Source organism: Micromesistius poutassou, assembly GCF_964030765.1.
Source record: "Micromesistius poutassou genome assembly, chromosome: 23".
NCBI classification, from domain to species: Eukaryota; Metazoa; Chordata; class Actinopteri; order Gadiformes; family Gadidae; genus Micromesistius; species Micromesistius poutassou.
This window is the reverse complement of record NC_140293.1, coordinates 2,891,567-2,917,749: the sequence shown is the minus strand read 5'-3', so window position 1 is coordinate 2,917,749 and position 26,183 is coordinate 2,891,567. Positions and strand designations below refer to the sequence as shown.

The window sequence follows — 26,183 nt, the reverse complement described above, 5'->3', positions numbered from 1 at the left end:
AATGCATCCAAACCTCACATGATAAATAAGCATAATTTCAGCTGGCAAGTACAATGAAATGGGAGTACCATCATTATTCACATAAATAAGCATCAAACCAAAGATTTATATACAAGAAGAAATAGCTAGGACAATTCAAGTTTGTAAAAAATAAAACAATCTTAGAAGTAGAAGAAACATATGATGACAAAGAAATGGCATATATTTATAATGTCAACCATGTCACATGGCCGAGGTTGGGAACATATCATTTATTAATGTCATAATATCAATGAGCATCTAAACAATAGCAGAACAAGAGGTAAGCGGTTATCCCTGGTAAAATACAGGTCTGTGTATGACATCAACAATACAAAATCACTCGCCACTTCATCTAAACCAATCAGATGCAGCCATCACAGTTCCTCTGTAGTCCACGAGGGACCATTCAATCCAGTCCGTTCATTTTTTCATTGTCATGTCATTTGCAAAAATATGTGTTTAGTTATTTTGTGCCTCTATGGAGAGGAGAAGGCGTGAAGAGAGACAGGGAGGTGAGTTGAGGAAGAGAGGCAATGCCATGCAGCACATTGACCGCAAGTCGGAATCTAACCCGCAGGTTGGTATCGAGCAAGGCACACAGCCTTCACGCTCTGCGCATCAGCCGGTCTGCGCCACCACGTCGCCATTTTAATCTGTTTCTGTTTATAGTTCCTCCGTCGGTCCATCGCTGTTGTTTGACGCCGTTAAACAACACGGCCGCCGTGGCCCCCCCATGAGCCCCGGCCGCTCGCTAGGCCTTGACGGAGCACACGTAGCGATGGCCCCGCCCCGTGCGACAGTCTCTGATCTGCCACTTGGCCCGCCGCCAGACCAGCACGCACCGGCGGCTGGTCTTGGTCTTGGGCCGTGGCGGGGTCCGCCTCCAGTTGGTGTAGCTCAGCGCCTCGCCGGTGGTCCACTCCCAGCGGCCGCGGCTCTCCCGGTCGTTCAGGCCTAGGGGGGGGGGGGGGGGCAGGGAGACGGGAGGGGGAGAGAGAGAGAGAGAGAGAGAGAGAGAGAGAGAGAGAGAGAGAGCGGGGGAAGATGGAGGGGGAGAGAGAGGGAGATGGAGGGGGAGAGAGAGAGAGAGGGGAGAGAGAGGGAGGAGAGAGAGAGAGAGGGGGGAGGGAGGAGAGAGAGAGAGAGGGGGGGAGGGAGGAGAGAGAGAGGAGGAAGAGAGGGGAGGGGGAGAGAGAGAGAGAGGGGAGGGGGAGAGAGAGAGAGAGAGAGGAGGAAGAGAGGGGAGGGGGAGAGAGAGAGAGGAGGAAGAGGGGAGGGGGAGAGAGAGAGGGGGGGAGGGAGGGAGGAGAGAGAGAGAGAGAGAGGAGGAAGAGAGGGGAGGGGAAGAGAGAGAGAGGGAGAGAGAGGAGGAAGAGAGGGGAGGGGGGGAGAGAGAGAGAGGGGGGAGGGGGAGAGAGAGAGAAGGTTGACTCAATATTTGCTAAAGTGCATCTCTGACATCCGCCTCTTACCACGGGTGTAATTTACTCAAGCTGGTGACCATTTAACGTAGCTTCAGAGATGGCCTTTAGTCGCCTTTTGGGAAATCCAGGAATTTATGTAAATAAAAAATACAGATACAATTACAATTATCCATTCAAATCGCAATGGTAAGTAAACAGTACTCACACAACACAACTGCACTGACCCATTGACCTTAACCCAATACAGCTTACGTTACATTCTTTGTAAATAAACGAAAGCTAAGTGATCCTCCTCACCTATCCAGAAGGGCTTCCTCCCGCTGAAGTCCCACAGCCAGTCCATCTGGGCCTTAGACGCGACGCTGGCCAGATCTCCTTGGTATCTGGAATCACGCAGAAAAGGAGACTCAAAGACTTTTTAATTGCCCATTTACTTCCCTGTCTTTGAAACATGTGATGCTATTCTGTATATACAGCTGAACTTTCAAACAATATGAAGACTTAACTTCAGGCAAAGCATTCGTGCAAATCAAATTAATTAGTTCCTACACACCCTTTATCGAATCCCTCTCACCATTCTTAACATCAACATTTAAAAATGCCGAACCCGAAGATTCAACTCATAACGTTTTAAAAGTGACCCTGTGTCTGATTGGTGCCTGAGGCTGGAACACACACACACACACACACACACACACACACACACACACACATACACATACACATACACATACACACACACACACTCCACGTCTCCTGACCTCTCCTTGCAGGCTCTGTTGGCTGCGCTCCACGTGGCCTTGTGCTCGCGGCTGAGGACGTAGCAGGCCCCGCTCTGGAACACCCAGCCTCGGGGGCAGGCCTGGCCAGCCACCATCTGGGTCCCGGCCGAAGAAGGAAAAACAACAACAAGGCAGACACAGGGTCCTGTGACATTGGCAGTACTCACAACAGTCTTGAGATTCGCCAGGGAGTTGCCCACTGTTGAGCTTTGCTGTGGAACGCTGAGGTCTTCAAAAATGATTTATTCTACGTATTAGGGCTATTTATAATACACTTATAGTTATCGTCGTTGCAGTGACCCCACATTGTACCGGAGACGGTCGCTGAGGGTTCATTTTAAATCACCCTCTCACTGTTTGTTTGGCCCACTTTGTTTCCACGACGTTGTGTTTTGATCGAGTCTCATGGCTCTCATGTGTTTGTCTCACTGCTAGATCTGAATGTGTGAGAACCAAACAGACTCAATCAAAACACAATGCAACCAAAACAAAAAGAGGCGAGCCAAAGTGGCCGATTGCAGCTCAAATAATCTCGCTAAGTTAATGTTTTCCTCGACCAACAATGTACACATGTTCACGTGAGCGACAGCGTTTCACATGAGCGGGAGGAGGCTGGGGCTGTAAAGAGGCCTCATGCCTTGTCCGTCGGGGCCCAGGGTCTCCACGCCACGCCGTCACAGCTGAGCAGCTGACTGGTGCTGTGGTTGAAGTGGAGCACGCCCCTGAGCTCTGGGACACACGCTCTGGCCACCGGCCGCGCCTCGGGCACCTGAGGACATGAATGGACGCACCAAGCAGTTGGTTAGTGAAAAACTTGTTTTGATTGAATAAATTATAGTAGTATAAGTGTACTAATGATACATGTTAAGAATGTGAGACATGTATAAAAAAATGTAAAACCTAATATTAGAAAAGAATAGGCCTATTGATAATCATTTTCTTTACAAATTCAAAAAACTGTTTGGATTATGAAAGACAGCTATTATACACAAATTGGAAACACAAACTGGTTATACATATACATTATACATAAGAAGAAAATGGAATAAAAAACGACTCACCTGAGCGTCCAACAATTCCGGCGTTGTTTTGCCGCTTGAGACTTTCCTGTGCGGCGCTAGCTTAGCCGTGTTTAGCCTAGCGGACGCTATCTCCAGCTGTCGCTGCTTCTGCTGCTGCGGCGGCGGCGGCGGCTGCTGCTGCCTGCTCACCACGCGGACGCTAGCCTTCCTCCCCTTCCTGGACGGGGACGCCTCGTCCTCCACCTGTACGCTCATGACGCCGTGGTACTGCAGACGGGACGGAACAGAACCACACGAAGGAGCTCACACCCCGGGCTAATGTTAGCGTGGCCTGTTAGCGGAAGGCTAGCCACCAGACAGAAAGTGCTCACCGTGTACACCACGTCAGTGCCGTTGTGGAAGACGGTCGACGGTTTGACCTGAAAAAGGGAAAAGAAATGCACGCAAGAAAATCAAATTGACATTAAAAATGATTACATTTATTAAAAGTGCGAGATAGGCAGTCCATTGGTAAGATATAGAATACTGTAAGAGTTAAGTAGTTAATGTAATTGCTTGTGTTTTCAACAAACTCAACAGGGTTAAGAATCGTATTTCTCAACGCTGCATTTAACAGCAGCGACTGCCAGAAATGATATAGTTTGAGGTCCTAAACGGCCCCTTAAGGCTCAGTTATGGTACCACGTCGACGCAACGCAAGGGGGTTTACAGGACCCCTCACGTCCACCGCAAGGGCCTCCCAAAATTGCAACCTTGCGTCGAGGCGCCGCAGCAGCAAAGGGCTGTGATTGGTCCGCTCAGTTAAACCCGGCGCAGAATCAAAACAGGTCATGACTGCGTCGAAGCGTCCGCGTGGTCGTTGCGTTGCGTCGACGTGGAACCATAACTGAACCTTTATCCCACAAAACCTATTCCCTCTCCTGTCTCCATGAAAAACCTTCTCCTATGAATCCCCTTTATGAACCGAGGCCAAAGCGGGGCCATCCTCCTTCGTTAAACCCCGCCCTACCGTCCTGGGGTTGCCCCTGGCCCTGAGGCTCTTCCTGGGGGGCCCGGGCTCTGAGCTGGGCAGGCCGTCCCCGCGCGGCAGGATGATCCGGGGGCCGCTGCCCAGCGGGAGCTGCTCCACGTGGATGGAGCCGTGCTCCCGGTAGCCCCCCGTCTCCACCTCCTCTCCCCCCAGGAGGGGGGTCCCGTCGGGGCCCTGGTCTCCCCTGCATCCTCCTGGGGGTCATTCAACACAGAGGTCAAGTTCAAGTACTTTATTTCACTGAAAGACACACAGATACAGACACACACACACACACACACGCCCTCCTCCTCCTCACCCCGGCCAGCGTCTCTGAGGGTCACCACGGCGGAGGTGAGCCCCCCCAGCACAGCTCCCTCGGGGGTCTCCAGGGTGACCCTGAAGGTCTCCTCAGCCTCCTCAAGGTCGTCTGCCAGCAGCACACTGGTCCAACTCCTCTTCAGCACACCTGGGGACGGATGAGATGAGAGAGGACAGCTAAACTAAACACTAAAGTTGGAGCGCTGAGGTCGTCGTTCTGACTCAGAGAACTCATGTCCCAGACCAATGGTGTCCAATGGTCCAACGTTGTGGGGATTTAGCTCATATTTCTCCCAGATTTGTCTTTCAATTTCCGTAATGTTTTGTCTTCCATGGAGGACAATGTCAGCCGCACTGTGTATGGCTTCACTTTTCCAGCTCCTCACTACCACCGTCATGACTATATATCATATTACTTTATTTAAGGAGGCTATGTGCGACATTACAATACCCACAATCCCCCCTTAGAAAGCTCCCCTGAATATTGAATTTTCTAACCATTTTTGGAAAAAAGTTATATGATACATTATAATAACACAATACCCACAATCCTCCCTGCCGAAATACTGAACAAAAGTTTACTAGGATTTTTATTGTTTGGATAATATTCCGTTTTTTAGGACCCCATTAGCAAATAGTAGTTTTCAAATTTTTGATAAACTGAAGGTTTCTCAGTGAAAAAACTACCTGGATCAAACTGAATGAGGGAGGATGCACTCAGGAGGAAGTCTTTGTCAGCTGTCGCAGTGATCTCTTTAACCTAGAGTGAGAAACAAGACAAAGATGGTGAACATTGTTATTTGAAGTCTATGTCCAAAATCCCAGAAGCCAGATGTGGAACTACTTCCACACCACCCTCCTAGTTCCACATCTGGCTTCTGCCTTCCCTCCCCTCTATGAACAAAAAAAGCTAATGGCAAGACTAAAATATAAGTAAAGTATAAAACATGGGGTAACTTATATTTTCTTAAGAAGGAACTGAGCACCACAGTAAGAACATAGTGTTCAGTCTACTTGTGTGCACCGTTTGGTAAACTGCAACCATGTATGACAATGAAACTATACACCGTTGAACTGATATGTGTGCTGTCATTTCCATTCCAAATGACTACATTTCCCAGCATGCACTATTTCATTCGTTCCGTCAGTTAGCACAGACCTTGACGGTGACGTACGAGGACTCTGCGAGGTTCCCCTTGCGCGTGACCTCCAGCGAGACGGTGCCCTGGTCCTCACACACCGAGTACTGGGACTGGGACAGCTCCACGCTGGACCACTGCAGCTCCAGCCTGGGGAACACACAGGAAGGAACACACCGGAAGGAACACAGGTTTGTTTAAAGGGGCACCCGACAAAGTCAATCAATCAATTAACCTGCCTTTCATCACAAACTCATAAACTCATAAACCGTAGGGACAAACAAGAAAAAAAAAACTGATCCCTTTTCAACTGCTGTGTCAGTTGAGATGAACCGGTGGCGTATCCCTTTGCCGTACAGTAAACCCTCTGAGACTACGCTCGGGTTAGGATTAAGGCTGCGATAAAAAAAAGAGTAAACTTTATTCTTGCATAGTAAATCGCAATATTGGTCAAATAATCGCAATTCGACTATTTCCCCAAATCGTTCAGCCCTAACGGACACGTCGTCGTCACGCCGACCGCAGTCTTTGGCTGAACTCACGTGTGGGCGGGGCCGACGTTCCCCAGAGGGTCGGACACCTTGAACTCCAGGCTGTCGGACAGAGACTCCACGGCGGGGTTGATCACGTACATGATGGCCCGCCGGTTCAGGTCCGTCTGGGAGAAGCAGTGCTCCACAAAGTCACCTGGAGGAGAGATATAAGATCAGTTATGATTATTAATCATAATTCAGGTATTGACTCCAGATGGAGCGACGTACAGGGGGGTAGTGGTGGAGGAGGAGGCACTTAAAGGTGACATACAGTATTATACCACCAGGGGTGAGTGTGATCAGCCATTACAAGCCGTTTTGAAAATCAGCCTCTTCTGACATCACAAGTGGGCGTGTCCACCTAGATGTGTGACGGACAGATGAGCAACATTTGCTACAGTCCACTGGGTAGGCTGGTAGACTGATCTATCCAGCACACATCTAGGTGGACACGCCCACTTGTGATGTCAGAAGAGGCCGATTTTCAAAACGGTCGAGAAAAAGTCAAAAAATATCGAACCGAGGAACAACCCTATTTCCCGACGCCTCGGCAGCGGCCCCCCTCACCCCTGGTGGTGTTCTCCAGGTACCCGAAGTAGAGCGGGCGGACCACGCAGAAGCGGATCTCCTCGTCCCGGGACGGGCCGTCCCGCGCCCGCAGCTCCCTGGACGACAGGAAGATCCCGAAGCGCCCGTCGGCGAGGGCCTCCGCCTTCCACAGGGGCAGCAGCTTCACCACCTCGGGGGCGGTGCTGTCCAGCGGCCGGACCTGGAGGAAGGACGGCGTTTAGGTTGACGTTAAAGGGCTGATGGTAGACCACCGGTGTGTGATTAGCCATAATATCACCCCTTTAACTGGGCGTTCACAACAAAAGCTATAAAGCGTCCATCTCCTCCCTCCACCTCCTCCCTCCAGCTCAACGCTCCATCTCATCTCTCCACCTCCTCCCTCCGCCTCCTCCCTCCATCTCATCACCTCCTCCCTCCATCTCAACCCTCTGCCTCCTCCCTCCATCTCATCTCATATCATCTCTCCACCTCCTCCCTCCACCTCCTCCCTCCTCCTCCTGACCACGCGTCAGCTGATCAGCCATGACCAGGTGCCCAAAGCTCTGCCTGAACCCCACCTGAACCCCACCTGAACCCCACCTGATCGCTGAACCCCACCTGAACCCCACCTGACCGCTGAACCCCACCTGAACGACGAACGCCACGGGCTCCGTCTGCAGCCGCCCGTCCACCAGGAAGCCCCGCCTCGAGCTGTCGGCCGCCGTGAAGGTGAAGCGGTCGATCAGGGCCGGGCCCCCGTCGTGGCCGTACGTCAGCCCCAGCTCCTCCAGCTGCCTCTGGGTGAAGTTGGCCCCGGGCCCCAGCGGGGGGGCGGCGGCCCCGGCGCCGGCCAGCGTCAGCCGGCCGTACTGCGGCGGCTCGTGGATCACGAAGACCAGGCCCTCGGGCGGGGTGTCCGGGTCGGACAGGGCGAGGGCCCCGGGGCCCAGGAGGATGGAGGACCCCTGGGGGACGGCGAGGCCCTCGTTCCGGAGCAGCGAGGGCAGCACGCGGTCCGTCAGCTCCACCCCCAGGGAGAAGGTGCCGTTGCGGGTCGTTTTGCCGTTGCTGATGACGAATCTGTGGGCGGGACGTACACAGGGAGGGAGGGGCCGCGTTGAGGTGGGTGTGGTCACTGGGCATCGCTGTGTTTAATAGTTACAATGATAGTAGTAATATTTTTGTTTCATTTATTTTTATTTTATTTTTGTGAAATAATTTGAACATCGTTTTTGTTTATAGATTTTTCGTGCTTTTCTTTTTGTCACGTATTTTATGCATGTTCGATTTTTAACAACCCAGCTCAACAAGATTCTCCGTGATTGACAACGGTGGTTGATCAATTTTATGATTACATTGATCCCACCAGAATACTGATTAGTCAATCAGCATTAAAGTTTTTTTTATCTGTATAATACATTTGCCTTCCGAACGCTTCTTCAAACTCGCTTGTAACGTATCCACTCGTTCCATGCAGTACCACAAACGGCCACTTGGGGGGGGGGGGAGGCGACAGTGACATCTCAGCCTCGGTCCTCTTACTGAAAGGTGTCGGCGGGCTCGCTGGCGCGGTTGTCGTGCACGTAGGCCACCAGGTTGGCCACCACGTCCATCTGGCTGAAGGTGGCGATGGAGATGCCGGGGTGCCGGATGTACTCCAGGTGGCCGTGCAGCGGCGGGGCGGTGACGATGTACTGCAGCTCCTCGGGCCGGTCCGTGCCGTCGGTGGCCAGCAGGACGTCCGTGTTGAGGACCAGCCGGTCGCCGCGGCTCACCGTCACCGGGCGCACCAATACGGCGATGGTCCCTAGGGGGAGATGGAGCGGGTTAAAGGGGAGGCCTGATTGGCTAGTTTGAATATTGAAAACTTTGTTTATTATGAAAGAATATTTGAGCGGAAGAAGGGAAAAACAGGAATGTGACTCAAAGCAAATAGACAGCAAGTGCTGGTTCTACATGATAAATGAGGTCATTATAAACATGCATTTCCATCCATTCTACACCTTGTTCTGGTTTGAGGGGAAATTCAGTCTCCGTAATGATTAGATTCTTATTGGCTCATATAAGTGGCACAAACAGACACTTAGTCTGTGAAAACTGAAAGTGAAAGTTTTAAATCCTTTGGTCCTCAGACATGAACAGAGGCGTCCTTCTCCCTTACCTTTCTCCATCTCTTTGAGGGAGACGTGGAAGTGCTGGCTGGGGGACTTGTTCTCTCCGTCCGTCAGGCTGAACACGAAGAAGTCCTCTGCCGCGGCGCCGCGGGGACCCGTGTGGAGGTAGCGCAGCAGGTTCATGTCCACCTCGTCCTGGGTGCAGTTCTGCCCGGCTCTGAGGGTCACCCAGTCCACGCCAACCTGGACCAAACACAGACCCGGGATCAGGAGGACAATATTGTGCTTCAGTTGATCTAGTTAATCACATTCAAGGTAATAATTCATATTATACCACCAGGTGTGAGTGTGATTAGCCGTTACAAGCCATTTTGAAAATCTGCCTCTTCTCACATCACAAGTGGCTATGTCCGCCTAGATGTGTGCTGGATAGATCAGTCTACCAGCCTACCCAGTGGACTGTAGCAAACGTTGCTCATCTATCCGTCATACATCTAGGTGGACACGTCCACTTGTGATGTCAGAAGATTTCAAAATTTCCCCCGGATCAATAAAGTAATCTATATAAATGTTGTTTCTATGACAATACATAGTTACTCGGGTTCATCCATCAATGGATCAAATTGTAAAATCACTAAGACACATTTTAAAAGGTACTAATGAGAAGGACGTCTATTTATGTATTTTGAATGCTCTATGGATGTGATGGAAAAGATGGTTAGCACTCAAAATATGATCATAGAATAGTCACTGAAGCTAATATGAATGTATTTATGTATTATTGATAATACATATTCATTTCAATTATGCAAATAATAACTCAGCACTGAAGTGGTGTAATTGTTGTAAACATGGGGATACCTAGACTCAGGCAATGCTCATGCTAATGCTAGTGCTAATGCTAACCTTGAGCTGGAGCTGTCCCTGAGCAGGTACACTCTGGAACACGTACAGGATCTCCCCAGGGGGGGTGTCCATGTCCTGGGCAAAGAGTGTCATGCTGGAGATGAGATGGGCCTCCCCTGAGTTGACCTCCAGTCCGTTGTTCCTGGGGGTCAGAACAAGCTTACGGTCAGACCCCCAAAGTTTGTATCGCACAACTTCTGATACAATAGTAAAATTATACACAACGTCTTTAATGCTAAACAGATTACTGTGCAAACAGACTATAAAGTTGTGTCTTATCTTGTCTTTATGTAAGAATACAATGAAACAAGATAAACTAAAAAGTGCAACAAAAGCTTCAAATATATTCCCCAGCTATTTTTTCCCATTTTAGCTCAGATATTGTTTTGAAATATATGAATGGAAATGTGACGAGATAAAGCTAAATACTTTGTCTGGTTGATTTAATGTACATGATTTTGGTCATGCGCCTCCGAGAATAATATGCGATTGGCACACAAATAACTATAAGCTCAACTGAAAAACATCCTCAAAAGACTCCAAGAGAAAGGAGGCACGACGCTGACCGGATGACCCTGGGCGCCTCGTCGTTGACCGCCGTCACCCTGACCGCCACCCGTCTCTGGAGCGTGTGCACGCCGTCGGACACCTGCACCGTGAAGCTGTCCTCCATGTTCTCAGAGTCGTCGTGGACGTACATGAGGGTCATGCCTGGACAATGGCAAAAACAGCGTTCAAACAGAGTTCAACATGTTAATGTGCCACATTTAGCCATGTAGGCAAATTTTCATCTTTAGTTAATAATGTGATAATGTTAATAATGTGATAATGTGTTTTATTATTCACATTCAGGAGGGGGGGTGTCACGTTTGATATTGTAATGAGTAAGCGTAGAGAGTTGGATGCTTTCATTCTACACATATGGTCTATGCGTATAATTTAAATCACAGTCAAGGTGATTGATGGCCTTAAAATCACAAAGATCTCAGATTTCAAATTGAGTTGTGATTCAGGTTATCAACTAATCGATTCAGGGGATCAATGCGATTGAGGTAAATTGAAAAAAAATTGAATTCATGGGTGACCACCTTAAATACATGTTTTTTTTTTGTAGATGTTAAAATGTGTAAAATATTTTTAAAAAAAAACTCATATCATTATCGTGTCTTTGCAAAGTCTTCCATCATTAATAAAAAAAAATAATAATAATTGTATGTGTTTTAGTTTTAATCAATGGATGAAAAACAAAGTACAATTGAATTACCCGCTTTTCGCTGTGTGACGGTAAAGTCTTCTATGAGCGTGCTAGCCTCCCTCTTCCTGTTAGCCGCCGCCGCTACGTGGTCGCTCATGATGCTACCGTGGCGCGGGGGCGTGGCCACGCTGAAGCGCAACTCGCTCTGGGGAACGTCCAGGTCCACCGCATCCAGGATGGAGAAGTCCAGCACCTTCATGTCTCCCTCTCTCACCTGGAGGTGTGGGGTCAGAGGGCGTTAGCATGTTGGTATATTGCAAAGAAACGCCAGAAAGAAACAGCGTTTGGGGTGGAGTTACACAAGATATATTTTTTTATCATTTATTTATTTATTCAAGGTTTATTTGAATAGGGACATATACAGAAACATAGATAAGCTTAAGACAATCATCTGATGTTTGCATCATAGTGTTCTTAGCCAAAGGTAATTTACGACACTTTCGACTTGTAACCATTGACTTGTATGCAGTCAAAGTGACAAGCTTGCAACATGACCCTAAAAGCTTTCATGGAATATAAAAACCTTTTCCCAGTGATGCTACAGTGCAGAAAAACATTTGTAGACCCACAAGTGACTCACAGTGACTCAAGTCTCAAAAACACCTAATGAATGAGCAAGTAGGGTATTAACAGCAGGTGGATAGCATCCAGCTGCAGCCCCAGACCTGTTTTTTTCTGCTTTTGAGTTGAGTTGAAAAACTCAACTGGGGCAGTTAGGGGCCGACTGTGATGCAAAACGTTGAAAAAAGCCTGAAAAAAACGGACCTGCCACACCACAGGCCCCTCTGCCACACCACAGGCCCCTCTGCCACACCACAGGCCCCTCTACCACACCACAGGCCCCTCTACCACACCACAGGCCCCTCTACCACACCACAGGCCCCGTTGCCACATCACAGGCCCCGTTGCCACACCACAGGCCCCTCTGCCACACCACAGGCCCCTCTGCCACACCACGGGCCCCTCTGCCACACCACAAGCCCCGTTGCCACACCACAGGCCCCTCTGCCACACCACAGGCCCCTCTACCACACCACAAGCCCCGTTGCCACACCACAGGCCCCGTTGCCACACCACAGGGCCCGGCTCCAGGGCTGCATCTGGATGCTACTCGCTCAAGGAGGTTTACCGCGGGACGACGGGAATCGAACCTGAGACCTTTTCGGCCAGGTGCCATCCTGGCCACTACCCTACTGTTTATTTTGTCGGTGCTCTCTGCACTCACGGTGATGTTTCTGGCCAGCAGGTCCGGGATCTCGTCGTTGGTGGGGCTGATGATGACGTAGAAGGGGACGTGGGCGGAGCTGCGTTCTCCGTCAGACACGCTCAGGACGAACTGGTCGGCCGTGGGCTCCATGCGCTGGTGTCTGGACTGGACGTAGTTCACGTGGCCGTCCAAGATGTCCTTGTAGGAGAAGGAGGCTGATGGAGTAGATGAGGTGGTGTTGATGATGGTTCATGTTCATGTTAGGATTGACATGTCATTTGACCTGAACCCATCTGTATCTGTGTGTGTGTGTGTGTGTGTGTGTGTGTGTGTGTGTGTGTGTGTGTGTGTGTGTCCTTGTGTTTGTGTGAGCATGTAGGGCTGGACTGTATTTTAACTATTCAACATTCGGTAGCGTGTTACGGCCTGGTAAAGATCTTGTCTTCAATCACAATACAGGTTTTGAGATATTATCGGAAGTTGTGACATCCATCATAAATGTGACATTTTGTCTGTATAGCTTTGGGAAGATTACATTTAATTGTTATTTATCAGCAAAAAGGCAGATGTGCAACCAATGGCTGGAACAATGGCTATAAGGAGTAAACAGAACCTCCTCTGTGCGTTGCTCTTCCCCTACCTATGCTAATGCCCATGTTGCTCTTCTCGAAGCCCGGACTGGGCAGAACGTTCTCGATGTAGCCGTACTGGGGCGGGGAGACCAGGCTGACCACCAGAGCCTCCAGCGCTGTGTCCACGTCAGAGGCCTTCAGGTGGGCCGCCGTTATCGGAGCGGCCCCCCCTTCATCCACTACAAATAGATCTCCTGGAAAATATAGATTTTTTTATAGATTAAGGGAGAAATACCACAAATGTCTTTATCAATCAATCAATCAATCAATCAATCAATTATTCAATCAATGTTTTGTTGAAATATAACAGAACAATAATTAATTATGATTAAAACTGAATTAGCCTCTAAATTACTTGTTTTCATCAATCCCAGGTTCAACTTTGACTAGAATGCAACAACAACAGGAAAATCGTCCATATTATCCATGTGGTTAATTTCTTTCTCTTGTTTACGTTGTATGTGTATGCTGTGTGTGACGTGTTCAAGCGACTGTGACTTTGAATTTCCCCCTTGGGATCAATAATGTATTCATCAATCAATCTATCTATCTATCTATCTATCTATCTATCTATCTATCTATCTATCTATCTATCTATCTATCTATCTATCTATCTATCTATCTATCTATCTATCTATCTATCTATCTATCTATCTATCTATCTATCTATCTATCTATCTATCATACACACGGAGACACACTGGGACCAACGGGGAGGAGGAGGAGCCTCTCTAGAGCGTACCTGTGGCGAGGGCCGGCGCCTGGCTGTCCACGGGGAACACGGTGACCTGCAGGTCGTACACGGGCAAGCTGTCGGTCAGACGGCCCCCCGGCCCCCGGGGCCCCCCCGGGGGTCCGACCCCACCGCAGCAGGGCAGGGCCGGCTCCGAGCCCGCGTCGCTGACGACGAAGGTGATGGTGTCGTGGCGCGCCGTCAGTCCGATCTCAAGGCCTGGGGGGTGTGAACGACAACAAATACAAGGCGTGGGATTGGATGACGGACGCAGCCGTGAGATCGTCAGTAGAGCTGTGGCGTGTTTGATTTAGAATAGACTAATTTTAGTGACGCATTTCCTTATTTTTTGCAGTTGCTGGCAGTCAACAAAAAAAAACTACTTTATATCTTCTCTAATTTATACAAATAAATCGCCCTGCACGTTGCCCATAACCAATTAAATGATAGAGCAGCAGTAGCAGCACCATCCATGGCCAAACCCGGGTAACTGCAGTTTCCATTTCTGATAGGAACTGCTCGTAAATGTGCTACAAAAAACAATGTTTCTGTAGTGCAGAGTCTACCTGTAGGAGCTGGTTGTAGAACTGTTGTCATGATCGATTTAGAATAGACTTTGGTAACGCTTAGGGCTGCATGATATTGGAAAAAAAATCCTATTACGATATTACTTCTTTCTGCGATAAGTATTGCATATCGCAGAAAGACAAATATATTACAAAAATATAGAAATAAATAAATGATCCAAAAAAAAAAAAAGATCATTGTATTCAATACGAAAACGATATATCGTGCAGCCCTACGCTTATGAAGAAATATGAGCAATATTAATACGAATAATTAGAGAGGAACATCCAGCTGGCCTACCGGTGTGTCTGTACGAGACGACGCCCGCCACGAGGTCCGCCTGGACGAAGCGGTCCACGATGGCGCCGGCGCGCAGCACCACGCCGTGGTAGGGCTGCCGGGCGATCAGCCAGGTCAGCCCGCCGTCCTCGCTGTCGGCGTCGGTGGCATACAGGTACTCGGCCGTGATCGCCGCCTCGCGCCCCTCCACGCAGCCCAGCGCGGCCTTCAGGCCCGCCGCCACCACCGGCACCTCGTCGTTCACCGGCCGCACCTGGGAGGGGGGCGACCCGTGATGGGAGGGGGGGGGGGGGTTAAGTAAATGTACTTTATTATGTAAAGTTATTTTGCATTTTTATGCTTTATTATAGAGTGAGATAGAGAGGAAGGTATGGGAGATAGAGGGGAGGACATGCAGCAAAGGTCGCTGTGTTCAGGACTGCGGGTCGCTGTGTTCAGGAATACTGTCAGGCTGCAGCCAGACAGTATTGAAACCTACGACGACATCCTGACATCCAACTGCTGACATGGACATCCAAGTCAGGCTGCAGCCTGACTTGGATGTTGTCGTAGGTTTCAATACTGTCTGGCTGCAGCCTGACTTGGATGTCCATGTCTGGCTGCAGCCTATGATGATTATGACGGTAGCAGTTGGATGTCCATGTCCATGTCCTACAGGCTGCAGCCAGACATTGAAACCTATGACGATTATGGCATGGAAATCCAAGTCAGGCTGCAGCCTGACATGGACATCCATGTCTGGCTGCAGCCAAACATTATTGAAACCTATGACGATTATGACAGTAGCATTTGGCTACCGGCGTAAAACAGTAATAATGTAATAATGTAAACAGTAGGATAGACAGTCCAGGCCGGGGGAAGGGAGGAGTGCATAAGGAACTGCAGCCTACCTGAACCTGGAGGTCAAAGTCCACGGGGTTGATGCCGTCGGTGGCGGTGAGGTCCAGCCGGTCCTCCAGTGTCTCAGAGCTGTCGTGGGTGTACCTGCACGGGGCGATCCACACAGACCACTGACGGATGAACGCGTGGGAGTGAGCAGGGTGGAAGGGAGCTCTTGATATTCATTCATACGTTCATACGCTGTTAATCCTGCAAAGCTAAAACGATGACGTCAAAATTGTTTCTTGGTTGAATTTGTTGAATCGGATATATAGTGTGGCGATTGTTGCTTATCAATAAAGTTATGACCAGAAACAGAAGAATGCCTTTCAGACGGCAATAGGCCAATACAATACAGTATCAATTATGATGCTAAATGAAAGAGCAGTCAGTGATATCAGTTCTAATATAAGGATAACATTTAGGGTTTGGAATTGGTACTGATGGGGCTACGAAGCAACAGTACATGAGAAAAACTTTGAGGACACACTAAACGCTAAACAAACCAAAACAATCCAACTTCCGTCCAATGACACGAACAGCGAGGTTTTCTCTCCCTCTCACCTGACCTCCCCGCTCCGCAGGTCCTGCAGGGTGAGGGCGTGTCCCGCGGCGAGCTGGACGCCCCCCTGACTCAGGGTCCCGTGCCGCGGCCCGTGCCTCACCACCACCCTCAGGGCCTCCGGGCTGGAGTCGACGTCCAGCAGCAGCAGGTGCTCCAGCCCCACCCAGTCCGACCCTCCCTCCTCCACCATCAGGGGGTTGGTCTTCACCTGAACCAGGGAGCCGTGGTGGGGGGGACGGGGGGGGGGGGGGACACACATAGGATGTGAGCAGCGAATATTTGAACACACCGTGATTAGTCACGGATGCGTGATACAATTTTCGCATCCAAAACCTGTTGTGTTCATGCATCCAAAACGCATCCAAAACCTGTTACGCTGCATTCAAATCATTTAGACATTCGAATTTAGATACCTAGTTGTGTGTGAATTGAACTTAAACTGAATTAACTAAACTGTCTGGCCCTGCTCCTGAGGCACTCCCTGCCCGTGTGTTTCCCCAATGTGATTGCTCCCCGTTCCGTAAATAGTTTCCACCGCCCCTCATTACCTCTTCCCTCCCAGTGGACTTTAGTCGGTGTGTTTCCCTCCTCTTTTGTCAGTTCGTCTTAGTACCTCCCAGCGTTATTCTCCCAGTGATCTATCTGAACATCCGCTCGACCGCATCTCGACCCCTTCGACTCTTGTTTCGCCTCAACGTTTTTGTACCTTTTCCCTGATTATCACTGCCTACCCGTGTACCGAACCATTGCCGCCAGTAAAGACTACTCCTTCTTGATTCCACCGGCCTGTCGTCTCAGGTCAGGCTTTTGAGTCCAACCCCAGTTTGCATCAGCAGTACATAAACGTGGATCAAGACGTCTATTTGTCTGTGGTATGTGCTACGAAAAAAACAAAAACAGCAACAACCGCTCGACAGAACATGGCGAGAGGATGTTTCAGATTGTTTCACGGCTGTTTCCGATTAAAAGGGCAACCGGCAGGTTGGCGTGAATGTGTTGGGGAGAGGCCTGTTTCTGTGTACCTGTGGGGGCTGGTTGTCCACGGGCAGCACGGTGATGTTGAAGCAGATGCCGGTGAGAGTGATGCCCAGGTGGTTGGTGATGGACAGGACAAACTGCACCTGCTGGGGGTGGGGGCCCACGTCCTCCATAGGGGGCATGTAGGCCACCTTCATGAAGTTCACCGCATGCTGGAGAATGGGATAATGGGATAATATCACTAATGGTGATACTGATCCATTGTAACTCTTCAAGTGTAGTTATATGGCCTTCGTTAAATAACATATGCATGGGAACACATAATAAAACCTGGACACAGGCGTCCAGCGGTCCGCTCCGGACACTGCGCTCCCGCTCACCTGGGTGAAGAGCCGGAGCATCGGAGCGTTGGCGTCTTTGGTGAACTTGGGAACGCTCTCCACCAGGAACAGACGGCCGGCGTCGGAATGTCTGAGCGTCATGGGAAACAGAAGGAAGAGAGGAGACGGTCCCTCGTCATCAGGTGGTTGGTTTTTTCGTGTGTACATGGAATCTGTATCTTGAATATTTCAAGGGTGGGGGGGGGGCGTTCTAACCTGTGGGGGCCGGTATAAAAAGGGGGCGTGGTCACCGTGTAGGTCAGCCCGCTGTCGGGAGACTCGGGGTCCACGAAGCGCAGGTGTTGGCGTGTCAGGTGCACCACCTCCGTCTCCTTGACGACCAATCGCCGGGTGGTGCCCGGTACCTCCTTGGGCGGCTGGTCCGGCACGGGTTCGATGTGAACCAGGACCACCTGAGAGAACACAGACCGGACCACCCCCACCGCGCCCACCCCACCCACAGTGGATCAGGACACATCTGGATGTTGTCGTTCATTCGTTGTAAAAAAATCGGTTGAATTTAATTCGACTCACATTATAACTGAACAGTATTCTAGGTGTCGTTCTATGTTTTGGGAGTATTTATAACGCGTCCAGTGCGGAGGTTCTGAACCTGTCCTGGGAATGTATTACAATTTGTATTCAATTAATTAAAACAATTAATTAAATGTGTGTTACTCTGTGATAAATTATTTGACACGCAACACACACCCTTCATTTGGGTGTGATATTTAACTAGCTGAGCACAGAAATCCACGACTAATGCAGCTATTGTAACGGTAACATACTAAATATTTTGTATATATTGCCCTGAAGAATTGATCCGTTTTTTTATAAAAAACTACAATTCACCACAGCAGCAAGATCTTTTGACAAAACAAGCACACATTGACACATTTCGTCCCACATTATCGCTAGTTGAGGTTGGTAAGCCTGGTCAGCCTGGTTAACTAGGTTAACTAGGGTGAACCCTCTGGGACCCACCTGGGGCTCGGACAGGTTGGGGGGGTCGTGGAAGTCGGACAGCACCACCTCAAAGGAGTCGTGGAACACCTCGTTGCCCAGGTGACGGTAGTACACCAGGGAGTGAGACAGGTCCTTCTGCAGGAAGCGGCTCACCGGGTAGCCTAGGGGGTGAGACAGGGAGGTGGTGATGAGTCTGATGGTGGATAGTGATGGTTGATGGGAATTATGGATAGATAGATGGATGGATGGATGGATGGATGGAGACAGAGAGAGAGAGGGAATGAAAGAAAGACAAATAGAAACTGACAATTGTTGAAACTGAAAGAAAACTGAATGAATCCGATATGATAGTTGATATAATGAATGGCGGGATGGATAGAAAAACTATTTGATAAAGAGAGAGATAAAATGAGAGTGATGGAATGAGAGATAGAATGAGAGAGATAGAATGAGAGATCGATAGCGAGAATAAGAGAGGTAAAGAAAGACAGACAGACAGACAGACAGACAGACAGACAGACAGACAGACAGACCGACAGACAGACACAGACAGACAGATCAGACCCAACCAACCGTCCCACCAGCCCACAATCAGCTCCGCCCCCCACCCCCACCCTCAACCCCTCACCCCCTCACCCCCCCACCCCTCACCCCCTCACCGGTGAGCCCAGGGCCCGGGACCTTCAGCAGCTCCCCGGCGCGGGGGGGCCGGGTGACGTTGAACAGGACGTAGTCGTCGCTGGAGTCGGCGTCGGCGGCCTGCAGCACGGCGCCCCGGAGCAGCGCCGTGCCGCCCTCCTGCACCTCCAGCAGCGTGTTGACCACCAGGAAGGGCGCGCCGTCGTCCTTGGGCAGCACGTTCACCGGGAACTTGTGGCGCGCGTGGTGGCGCCCGTCCGTCACGCGGAACACCACGTGGTCCCGCGTGCTGTCGCTGTCGTCGTGGTGATAGCGCACCGCGCCCGCCCGGATGTCGGCCACCGTGAAGCTGAAGCCCTTGCCGCCTGTTTTGGGTTTATGTGGTTGGGGGGTTGGGAGGGGGGGGGGAAGGTGTGTGGGGGGGGGGGGGAGTGTGTGTGTGTGTGTGTGTGTGTGTGTGTGTGTGTGTGTGTGTGTGTGTGAGATGACACTGATCAGCTGGTCATGTCTCGTATCGATGTTGATATTTAAATGACTTATTTAAAGGGCCGGTGAGTCTTTTATTTTGTTGTTGTTGTTGTTTTAGATTTTGCATACTTTGGTGTTCAAAGAAAGAAAATTTACTTTAAATGTACATTAGTTACTGTGTGTATTTTTGAATCCACCTTTTTTTTTTACATAAATTGAAGTGAATAACCCTAACCCTTTCACTAAGATAGTAGTAATAATACACATAATACATAATTACTTAAACATACTTTACACACCCTTTCAGGCTAATTTTTCAGGCAAAAATCGGAATGATACCAGATTATTAATCCGACTAAGACACAAGGCCCCGGCCCTGGGCTGCAGCTGGATGCTACTGCCTGAGGAGGTAAGTGTGCTGGTCTAGGGAGAGACTGAACTACGGTACCTCTCACAGTGAGCCTGCCGTGCTGCAGGCCGTCCACGGTGATGATGCGCACCATGTTCAGGTTGTCGTTGTCCACTATCTGCAACTGGTCCCACGTGATTGGTCGAGACTGGCCCTCCAATAGGCTGAGGCCTGTCAGATGCATTTCAATCAAGTCATTTCAGGAGAATACATATGCATAAGTTAATGCTCTAGGCGACCAGTCTGGGATTCCTACCCATGTTCCAGGACACTCGGGGGGCGTTGGTTTCTGCGTTCCTCACCGACATGTGGACGACTATCGGGAGGCTTCGCTCAAAGAAGAAATCATGGACCTCGAATTCCACCTGTTGGGAGGAATAAGGAAAGATTCTCCAGAAACGTCAGACTCTTACCAAAAAGTCAAGAGTTGGCCACAAAAAGTTTTTTTCATATTTTTTATAAAATCTAACAAATTGACGCAAACCTGAAATCTTCCACTTCTGTTGACATGTTGAGCTATTTAGATATTTGTTTATGTACGTTTATTTTGATCTATAATCATAATCAAAAAACCCGAACCCTACTAGAATCATCCATCCGTTTACTGTTAAGTAACTATGATTATTTAACGATGAGTTAATGATTATAACTAAATTAACTAAACACAACTAATGCTCCATTAATGTACCCTTAGTGTTAAGTGTCACCCAAAATGGTTACATTGTCAATCTTTCTTTAAAAGGGAAAAGCAAAAAAAACAGCTTTCCAAAGATTCAACCCTAAAAACGTCCTTGCGGCGCCGCGGCCGGGCGGGCCTGACCTCGTAGTTCCTGCGCGCGGCGTGCGAGGCGTTGGGCGGCTGGTAGGCGATCAGCATGTCGTTGAGGTCCAGCCAGGTGAAGGAGGACACGGGCCGGGTGTGGTCCGCCAGGTGGGACAGGAAGCCCTCGGCGGGGGGCCGCGTGACGTTGAACACCAGCTGCTGCCCGGGGGTCTCGTCGTCCTCGGCGTCCAGGGTGGCGGTGGAGAGCGGCGTGAGGATGAACTGGTCCGCCTCCAGGATGAAGGTGGACATGAAGGCGGGCCGGGGGGGCTGGTTGGGCACGGCGCCCGCGATCCGCACCGGCAGCCAGGCGCTCTCCGACTGACCGGCACGGAGACGTGGGAGGAACGCGGGTGAGGAGAAACAAGAGGAATGGAGGGGTATAGTAACAGTGCCCGCATCACCAGTTGCATTTTATATTAATTGTAATGAATGTATACATTTTTTAAGCTAAATAAATATTTGGTTTAATAAATGACAAAGGTCTTTGGAATTCACTACTTCTACAACGTCTTTGTAGTGAATCGTTTTTTTAAGTGTATGGCCTATGCATCATTTATTAAGACTTTTTTTTTTTTTACCTTTTTCTATAATTCTTTACACGCATATCAACATACTATAACAACTTGTCATCAAAAAAATGCATCCCTACTTATGTTTTTACAGTGATCGGGCCATATTATTAAAATAATTCTGTTGACCAAAACAGCTTCACAAAAAAAGTCTATATACGGACATCGCTGACACCACCAACATGAAGAATATGAAAACTATGAAAAACACAGCGAGCTCACCTGGTAGACGCTCCCGCTGCGCGTGTCTCTGAGGTCCACCCTGAGGGCGATGTAGTCCATGTCCGGGGAGGGGGGGTCTCTGTGCTGGTACCTCAGCCCCATCATCAGGAAGTCATCGCAGGACATCTGGGTGACCCTCACCAGCCTCAGGCCCTTCAGGCAGTCGTCCCGTCTGCACATCGCCCTTTCTTTGTTCTCTGCACGTCCGTAGAGAGAAACACAAGCGATCCAGGTTTAGAAAACATATTTTCCTCATCTGTTGACAACTATATTGTCAGGTACCCCCACCTCACCTGCATGGAGGAAGGACTCAACTTGGAACCATTCCAGAAAAATACACTTCTTCTTCAAAGCCACATTGTTTGAGATTGTTAAAACACAGTTTACTTTGTTCTGATCAAATCAGATTTTAAATCTTTTAAGTGTTTGAGGGCATAGGGGATTTTATCTGAATGTGGGCCGGGTAGCTTGGAGACCAGATAAAGAGCTCACACCCCTCCCTGATTGGTTGGAGATAAAAAAAAAAACTTTTGTTTTAGGAATATAAGCTCTTGAAACGTATACAATTGTATGGCCCGTGAAGGTTAAATTGTATTTGCCTCCTCATATTAGACAGAGATAGTTAAAGAGTTTGTAGCGTATAACTTCTATCAGCAGATTTATAGAAATGATTTCTAGAGGGGTAAGTACATTTCTAACGGGAGATAGGTGGCCACCGTAACCATGGCAACGGATTCACTTTTACTTATGTTTCCCTTGTTTGTCACTATCTACGTTGGACCACCTGAGTCTGCAATGAATGGAAAAGAATAGAATAGAATAGAATAGAAAATAATAATAAAAAAATTAGAAAATAATGGAAATGAATAGAATAGAAAATGAAAGAATAGAACAGAATAGAATAAAATAGAATAGAAACAATATAAATATAAATATATATATACACATTTAATTATTTTCTGAGCCGGCTCATTCCTAAGCGCGCTCACCCAGCTGTCGCCGGAGGGGCACGAAGCTCTCAGGCTCGTCCCCGCGCTTGGTGGGCTCGTCCGGGTCGCCGACGACCAGCTGTCCGTGGGCGGGGAGGGGCGTGTCCACGGCCCCGCCCAGCAGGACGCTGCACTGCAGCGCGGAGCGCCGCTCGTAGCGGAAGGACACCACGTTGCCGTCCAGCACGTCCGACAGGCCGTAGACCTCGGGCACCTCCAGGGACTTGGGCCCCAGCTTGATGACGCTGCACTCGGGGTCGGCGATGTCCACCAGGAGGGTGAACACCTCCATGGAGGTGTGGGCCTCCGTGAACCTAGGGCCGGAGAGAGTTCAACATTCAAAGTTCAACGTTGATTCTGTTTCCGCAGAAAAATTGGCCGGGAAAGTTTGGTGCCGGACCAATGATGGTCAATGGTGCAACTTTTCCGCAATTTTTTTAGCGGGAACAAAATTGACATTGTATACAGCAACATAACATACATATACATACAATTTTTATGTCATTTGCAGAGGATAGAGTATTCTCTTATATAGCCAAGGTTGACAGTTCAACTTCTAAAATAACACAAAAAAACTGTCACTTTGTTAATTTCCTGCTCAAAAATGACCCTGAATTTGCGAGTTTGAAAAAGTACACGCTCCTTTTAACTGGTCCTACCTGTACAGTCGAAGCTTGACCGTGTCTTGCGTCAATATGGGACATCCGTTGTGGACATACTTCACTTCGTCCGCCAGATAGTGACAATCAAATACCTGAAGAAAAAACACAGTTTTTCATTTGAACGTTTGGAAATGAGGGTAAGGGTTAGCCATAATAACCCATACTGCTCTGTCAAACCTGTTAGTCTTTATTGGTTTGTGAATGACATAAACCTAGGGGATAAAATGACTCAATGCTCTCGTGTTCACAAACTGTGTCATAGGAAACATATTTTACAGTTTAAAAGTCGTGTTGACCGTGTAATAACAGGGAATATTCAAAATGCCAAAATGCAAATGTAGTATTGCAAAGTTCCAGTCTATCTGAAATTCCTTATCATTCCATACGCAGTCTAAAAAACTAATCCTGAACATTTGAGTTGGTTATACGGGTGACCGTTACAGCATAAACAAGTCAAATTCCTCCTCATGTGTGGGCCCGGTGTAAAACCACAGAGAACACCTTATAATCAGCCCTGATGTGGGAAGAGCCGTGTAGAAACTTGCCTACTGATAAACAATACCTCCGCTCTGTGCTGAGCCGGTGACATCATGTCGACGGGAAATCAGTTTAAAAAAAGAGAAAAAATGTAAACTAGAGTCTACAGCGTTGGGAATGTGCTCGTTTGACTTCGCTCTCTCTCTCTCCAAGCGAAACACAGGTGGTTTTCTTAAAGACAGGAAATCTCTGGTAATGTTGGTTCTTGTAAAACACTGTGGCCTGTTTAAGCTAAACACAAAGGTCTTGAGTTTGGCTTCAATGTCTTGAAATGTTCCCCATGCTCATCTTTCAGCCACGTATTGTTTAGCGTGCCTCTCAACACCAAGGCATTAAGGTTAGGAGACGGTCTGTATCCCAGACCATCAAGTCTGTCGAGGGAAGGTATTTTAAGTTCCATTGTTGTTCCTGTTCTCCATTCTGTGTCCTTACACACACACACACACACAACACACACACACACACACACACACACACACACACACACACACACACACAGTTAACAGGTGCCACAGAAGATTTAGGAGCAGTAATTTGGGTGTTATTTATGTAGAAATTGTAAGCTATTAGCGGGTGAAATGCGCTGTGAGAATATCTGTTTAAAGTTGTCTGCGACTGCCTCTGCATGAGCCAACTTAGATTTGAAACCACTCCCAGCTCAGGTCTGATCAGGGCCTCTCCTCCTCCCTGATTGGTTCAGGGAATCCGGCTTGCCTTTTTAACGATGTGCATTGTGCATCCAGCGTTATAGCGCCACAGGTGCGTTAATTAACCACAACGTAGGGAGTGCTTCTTTTGTGCATGTCATATTTTTATATTTTCAATATCTTGCTCTTACCTGCCCTATCTGTTGACAACCCTCAAATCTTTTATACTGCAGCTTTAACTTCCTGAACTGCCAATCAATGTGACACACAGTTGCTACAGTCTTTTGTTCAGTTTTATCACCAATAATAAATAAAATAAAGTAGAGTTTTTTCTTTGACAATGTAGGCTTAACAGTAAAACACTAAATCAATTACCTCCGGCGTGAGCTTCCCGACGCGCTGCGTGATGGGTTCGTTGGCGACCACCTCCACCTTGCACGCGTCCCTCTGCCGGGGGATGTCGAACTGCAGGTCCCCCTCCTGGAGGAACGCCGTCTGGCCCTTCTTCACCCTCAAGCCCCGGTTCACCGTCACCAGGGAGCCGTGCGACGAGCCCGCCAGCCCGAGCACCTGCGCAAGCATCAGCGTCCACGCGAACCCCCTCCGGATTCGGAAGTCCATGGTTTGCCCCGTTTTTGGGGTCCAATTTATTTTTGTTTTTGGAGGACGTTTCCACTCGGGACGTGACGATAAAGGGAAGACTCCGTTAACCCTTGCCAGTGCTCCTCTTCCGTCACATGATTGGTCAAGACCTGTGAAAAAAATTAAACATTTACAAACAAGCAAAACGTGTTTAAAGAGAAGAATGCAGGACTTGCATTAAACAGTAACCAAGCACGTAAAATAAAAACACTGACAGCCACAGTAGCTACAACAGATATACCACTATAAGTGAGATTATTTAACATGTGTTTATGAAAAGGGGATGAAGACATCTTCTTATCCCATACATGCATTGGTCGAGATAACAAGATTGTCCAGTTTTACACTTAAGACGAGAGAGAGAGAGAGAGAGAGAGAGAGAGAGAGAGAGAGAGAGAGAGAGAGAGAGAGCACACAGGCTCAGCTTGTAATGAGGGTCTTGGGCTGGGGGGTCCGTGTCTCAACCTGCCCATCCTCATGCAGGCAGCGGCTGCGCTCACGTTCAAGGCTCTCAGTGAGAGAAAAAAATGAACCATCTCTGCTTCACGCATTGTCCTCCAGAGATAGGATTGATAAATTTGGTCATTTTGGTGATTCACCTTTTCTGTGTCACAGGGTATTGTATGCAATGTTGGTAGTATATCATTATGTTTGTCTCAATGTGTTTGTTGCATAATCATCCTATTCTAGTCATCATACTAGTCATCCTATTCTTTAAACACTTAATAAATACATCATATTAAGTGTACGACAGAGGGAGAGACAGTCAAAGTCCACCTGCAGGCCATTGTTGAGAGTCAATCAAGGTAGCCAGAGATAGCGTCTGTGTGGAGGCACAGAAAAGGCTGGAACAGTCCTCAGTCTTTCAGTGATTCTCGCTATCTCTTTGTGGGCTAAATTCCTCGATGGTCAAGTGGCTCAATGGACAATGGTGTGTTGATGGAAGGGATAAGGGGGGCAGTTAAGTTAAGTAGCAGGAGATGAAGCCAACAGGGCTATGTGTGACCAGATGATTGCTCTAGTGCTGTGATTATTAAAGTCTAGATACTAAGAAAAAGGGATGGCTAGTTTTCAATAGAGTATCATGTATCATAATGTTAAACTGTGTTTCACTGTATCACCTACTTCACGGACTGCATATGCACACACTCTTGCACACACACACACACACACACACACACACACACACACACACACACACACACACACACACACACACACACACACACACACACACACACACACACAAACACTCAGAGGTGGTCCCTTTAATTCCACTTCCTGCTCCACC

The 26,183-nt window shown here is 48.6% G+C and overlaps 1 protein-coding gene across 1 annotated transcript; it reads right to left on the bottom strand.

Annotated features, from left to right (window-relative positions):
* frem1a (Fras1 related extracellular matrix 1a) lies at window positions 1-24,897 on the bottom strand. Its single transcript, XM_084487621.1, has 36 exons — window positions 24,626-24,897; window positions 23,064-23,158; window positions 22,405-22,718; window positions 21,416-21,612; window positions 20,619-20,942; window positions 20,055-20,163; window positions 19,838-19,969; window positions 18,942-19,286; window positions 18,301-18,443; window positions 17,533-17,729; window positions 17,317-17,407; window positions 16,981-17,148; window positions 15,958-16,166; window positions 15,405-15,498; window positions 14,515-14,767; window positions 13,657-13,866; window positions 12,923-13,108; window positions 12,301-12,497; window positions 11,085-11,289; window positions 10,387-10,531; window positions 9,821-9,962; window positions 8,962-9,157; window positions 8,343-8,607; window positions 7,448-7,880; window positions 6,819-7,020; window positions 6,261-6,405; window positions 5,739-5,868; window positions 5,267-5,339; window positions 4,578-4,727; window positions 4,259-4,473; window positions 3,621-3,668; window positions 3,289-3,516; window positions 2,865-2,996; window positions 2,207-2,322; window positions 1,743-1,828; window positions 1-975 (listed from the first exon to the last, which is right to left on the bottom strand). Exons 1-36 carry the CDS (start codon window positions 24,869-24,871, stop codon window positions 773-775), a joined length of 6,624 nt encoding a protein of 2,207 aa, XP_084343747.1. The 5' UTR covers window positions 24,872-24,897; the 3' UTR covers window positions 1-772.
* Window positions 24,898-26,183: the final 1,286 nt, after the last annotated feature.

What these genes read in the sequence shown, in the direction of transcription:
- frem1a (XM_084487621.1), bottom strand. Translation starts at nt 24,871, where the DNA reads ATGGACTTCCGAATCCGGAGGGGGTTCGCGTGGACGCTGATGCTTGCG. An exon ending in TTTTATACCGGCCCCCACAG is followed by an intron (nt 17,408 to 17,532) that starts GTTAGAACGCCC and finishes CATGACGCTCAG; the next exon opens with ACATTCCGACGCCGGCCGTC. An exon ending in GAGGCGCCCAGGGTCATCCG is followed by an intron (nt 9,963 to 10,386) that starts GTCAGCGTCGTG and finishes TCTGACCCCCAG; the next exon opens with GAACAACGGACTGGAGGTCA.